General features: G+C 32.8%; 1 protein-coding gene across 1 annotated transcript; it reads right to left on the bottom strand.

Annotated features, from left to right (window-relative positions):
* Positions 1–1594: 1594 nt before the first annotated feature.
* LOC143554344 (uncharacterized) lies at positions 1595–3635 on the bottom strand. Its single transcript, XM_077044116.1, has 3 exons — positions 2901–3635; positions 2524–2664; positions 1595–2087 (listed from the first exon to the last, which is right to left on the bottom strand). The coding sequence occupies exons 1-3, from the start codon at positions 3264–3266 to the stop codon at positions 1890–1892; spliced, it is 705 nt and encodes a 234-aa protein (XP_076900231.1). The 5' UTR covers positions 3267–3635; the 3' UTR covers positions 1595–1889.
* Positions 3636–3839: the final 204 nt, after the last annotated feature.

Genomic DNA, 3839 nt, shown 5'->3' with positions numbered 1-3839 from the left:
GATTGTTGATAGATTAGATGGTGGAAATGGGGCCATTTCATGCATGGTGCATAGTGATTAGTGAACCATATGATGAGTAAGTTTGGTTACACAGGGCAAGTACAGACAAGAAACTAGATAGCCCAAATGGGTTTCAAAGGACAAGTTGGTTAGATTTAAATAGCCAAGATTCTCGGATCCACTTCCATTATCGTCAACTGCTACTGGTTCCATTGTTGTGGGTCGGCCCCGGTGATCAAAACACAATCATTTTCTTGCCGTCACGTCTTTGATCCGTTCACAGCTAATTAATATGCCTTTTGTGCGCACTTGTGATCATAACTAACAGGAATATTGGGATCTTTCAACTAATTGTTCTTGATTAAGGTTGATTAAGGTATAATATATCTTTTTGTTCTTGTTACTAGATTATGTTGCACCATTATCACATCTCATAGATGGACCTACATGGAATCCATGAGTACTATTAATGAAGAAACATTTGTAGTAAAAGACTAAAAATAATAAGATTAAAGCAACTCTAGCTCTTATTGAAGTGGTCTACTAAAAAGTATCGTTATGTAGACATGTAGTTCATACCCTAGTTTAGTAGTTTAAGAGACTTGGCATGTGGGAAACCGGTACTTCTACGTGCTTTTGGAACATGCTCGCTTGGTTGGCAAATGAGCTTCATAGAATTTTTCACGAAACTAGACAAGTTTTTTCACCAAATTGTATCGAATTCGCTTTCAGACTAAGAGAACTTGTTGAGTTTGCTTATATGTGTAGGGAACTTCCTTGAAGTACAAGAAAAAAAAAAAGAAATACCAGCCTGTGAACCACCTAATATAACGAACGATACTTTACATTTGTTTTGTACGTGGCTATGATAGTGAAGAAAGTTGGTCCGATAAGGACATTTATCAAGCTAGCCACATATAACTTTGCGTAGCTAGGCCTAGAGACCGATCGTATGATAAAATCATGTACCTACGTATGGTCTTGTGGGTTTCCTAAACAGATGATAATCTTGAGAGGAATCTTCATTAAATTTACATACATTTATCCAACTTGTGTACGTAATCGATTGAAGTGTTATCTACATAACATGTTGTGATTTATAATATATTATGTTATTTAGTAGCAAAGATTGAAGGAATCCGATCCAATCAATCCCAAAAAGGAAGACATGATCTTTATTGTAAAAGGATACTTAGACCAATCTTTTTCACAGAATACTAATGACTGATGCAGTATTGGATGCAACATGCTTTCTTTCTTTCTTTATCCATCACCCAATATATGAATAAAATTTACTCTTAATTTCGATTTAAGACGTGACTAATCGCATCTTATTCCACTAATCATTTCTCATTTGTACTTCCCGATACTTTAATTCTTTCAAAATCATGTTTTAATCTCCATGACTCAACCAATCAAGAACCATATAATAACTCCATTAATCTTACTTTTGAAATTTAAAAACATAAACCACCAATGTTATATTGTAAGTTATAAGGAAATCTAACAAAAAGAAAGAGTAGTAACAATATAACCTAAACATCGACCTAACTAGCTAAACATGACATGAATATATAATTCAGTGTCATGTGTCAACAAGTTAGCTGGTGTTTAGGTTTTTCTATCGTTACTCTAAGAAAAAGTACAAGGGAAGGATCGGAAGATTTTAGATTGTTTAACCATTTCCGAAAACCATAATGAATATAGACTTTAGATATAATTAATTGACAATGAATTAACTAATTAGTACAATAAACTAGCCATTGTTTCTTGCAGCCATTCTTCCTCTTCATCATAATCCTGCTTCATCTGTGTGCATAAACATTCAAATCAATAATTGGTCCTTATAAACGAAAATAGATATATTATAAATAAACTAGTTACAGAAACTATACCAAAAAGTTGTTGGTGTATAGGTTGTGAAACTCTTCTTCGGAAGGATTATTGGCAGTGTTATTGCTGGGAAGCACTTGATCTTCACAAGGTTGATGATAATTGTCATGATGACGATTAAGATCGTTGTTGTTCTTAGTGAACCTCCCTCGAACACGTATGCGCTTGTCTGCTAGTGTCTTTCGGCATTCATACTACATGATATAGGATTTATCATTACAAACTTCTCTTAATGATGCATTTAATTAATTACAACCCTTTTAACTTTCTAACACTACATTGGAAGTTTATTTCAAGTTATTTTGATATATAAAACCCTCTATTATTTTTAACAAAATAAGTGTTAATCACACCATTACACATCTAACTCTAATTATCTTGTCATTATTTCTAAGTAATGTTTCCATCATTTTCATATATGTAACATTGTATAAAGTTTTTACCATCAAGAAAATCTTATATATAGAAGTAAATGGTGACATTGTACCAATTTTTTCATGACTATTATTTTACATGTTATAGAATGTCATTAATTACATATAATGGTAAAAAGTAAGACCATTATATACTTACATATACCAAAGATTAAAAAAAAGTCACATATGATGTAATTATAAACCAAAAACATACCTTAATGGTCTTGTTGAAGTTCCTTTGGTTTCTCTTCTTGAGATACCTCAAGATCTTGTCCTTCCTTTCTTCAGCTGAATACCGCCCGATCTTTAATGCCGGTTCCTCGACTTCTTTGCTTGCTTTCGGTAAATCGGTATCCTGTACAATTAACATGTAAACAACAATTACTAACACATAACCATAAAACACTATCTGAGTTACAAAATCCACAAAAACATAAAAATTAAAAAAAAATGCTAACTATAGCCTTTATCTATAGTTACCATTACTAATTTCAAAACTAAATGATAGTACTATTTTTATGCAATATATGACATGCAAGATCAAATTAAACTAGTAAAACTAAGCAAAATTTTTAGAAGAAAATTGCATACCCAATTATTAGTTGCAGTTGGATAGTTAACCGACCATGAATTGGTACCATATCCACCACTGCTACCAAAATAATCATCTTGTTCAACTTTTTGATAGTCAGTTTCTGTAGGAATGCTACTAAATCCGGTGGGTGATGTGGGAACCACCATTTCAGAGACCCCGAATCTCTCCGGGAACGAATTCTTCCATGACAAAGATCGCGACAATGGTGTAGTGATATCATATTCTTGTGGCATTGTAATCCCATACTTGTCTAAGTAACCAGATGAAATGGTGTCATCATGATCATACCACATTGGTAAAGTGTTCGCCGGAGTTTGGAAGTCGCCGGGGAAGGTGTGAGACTTAGAGAGGAAGCTGGCCATTTAATTTAAGGGCTGTGGATGTGAGTTTCCGGCCGGTGATAACCTAGTTAATTAATTGAGTTATGCATGGATTGGTATTTATAGGATAGTGCATAATGCGGCTATGAAAGAAGTTTGTAAGGGACCCTTTTGTGTATATCTTTTTTGATAATAATAATAATAATAATAATAATAATAATAATATATTCCCCAATGGCTTGAGGGTATATCAGTCAAACCCTAGCTAGCTTTTCCCAGTTGTAATCTAAGAGAATATATTGATTTTGAATATTTGGTAGTGTGGTAATCATTTGAGAAAATTAAGAAACTAGTGTTTTTTTAATATTATATATATTTTACGTTTATAGTCGGAAGTTATGTGACAACATATATGTATATATATATATATATACATATATGTATATACTTTAACTCGTGTATCTCATTTTATTTTACCAAGTGTTGACAAGATTTAAACCGTAAGTGATAAAACGCTTGTGCAGCACCTTCTTACGTTTACCATCTACAAAACGTGCATTATGCTAATGAAGTTCATTGCAAACGCGAGTTTGGTTCGTGTATATTTTATTTTCG

This window comes from Bidens hawaiensis, unplaced genomic scaffold (genome assembly GCF_021521415.1).
Source record: "Bidens hawaiensis isolate Kalapana, Puna unplaced genomic scaffold, B.hawaiensis_p1.1 tig00017612_1, whole genome shotgun sequence".
Lineage (NCBI taxonomy): Eukaryota > Viridiplantae > Streptophyta > Magnoliopsida > Asterales > Asteraceae > Bidens > Bidens hawaiensis.
Note: the sequence above shows the minus strand (reverse complement) of the source record. Positions and strands in the feature narration are given on the sequence as shown.

Coding starts and splice junctions, on each gene's coding strand:
- LOC143554344 (XM_077044116.1), bottom strand. CDS start 3,266: ATGGCCAGCTTCCTCTCTAAGTCTCACACCTTCCCCGGCGACTTCCAA. Junction 2,665..2,900: donor CAACTGCAACTAATAATTGG/GTATGCAATTTT, acceptor TTAATTGTACAG/GATACCGATTTACCGAAAGC. Junction 2,088..2,523: donor ACTTCAACAAGACCATTAAG/GTATGTTTTTGG, acceptor TATATCATGTAG/TATGAATGCCGAAAGACACT.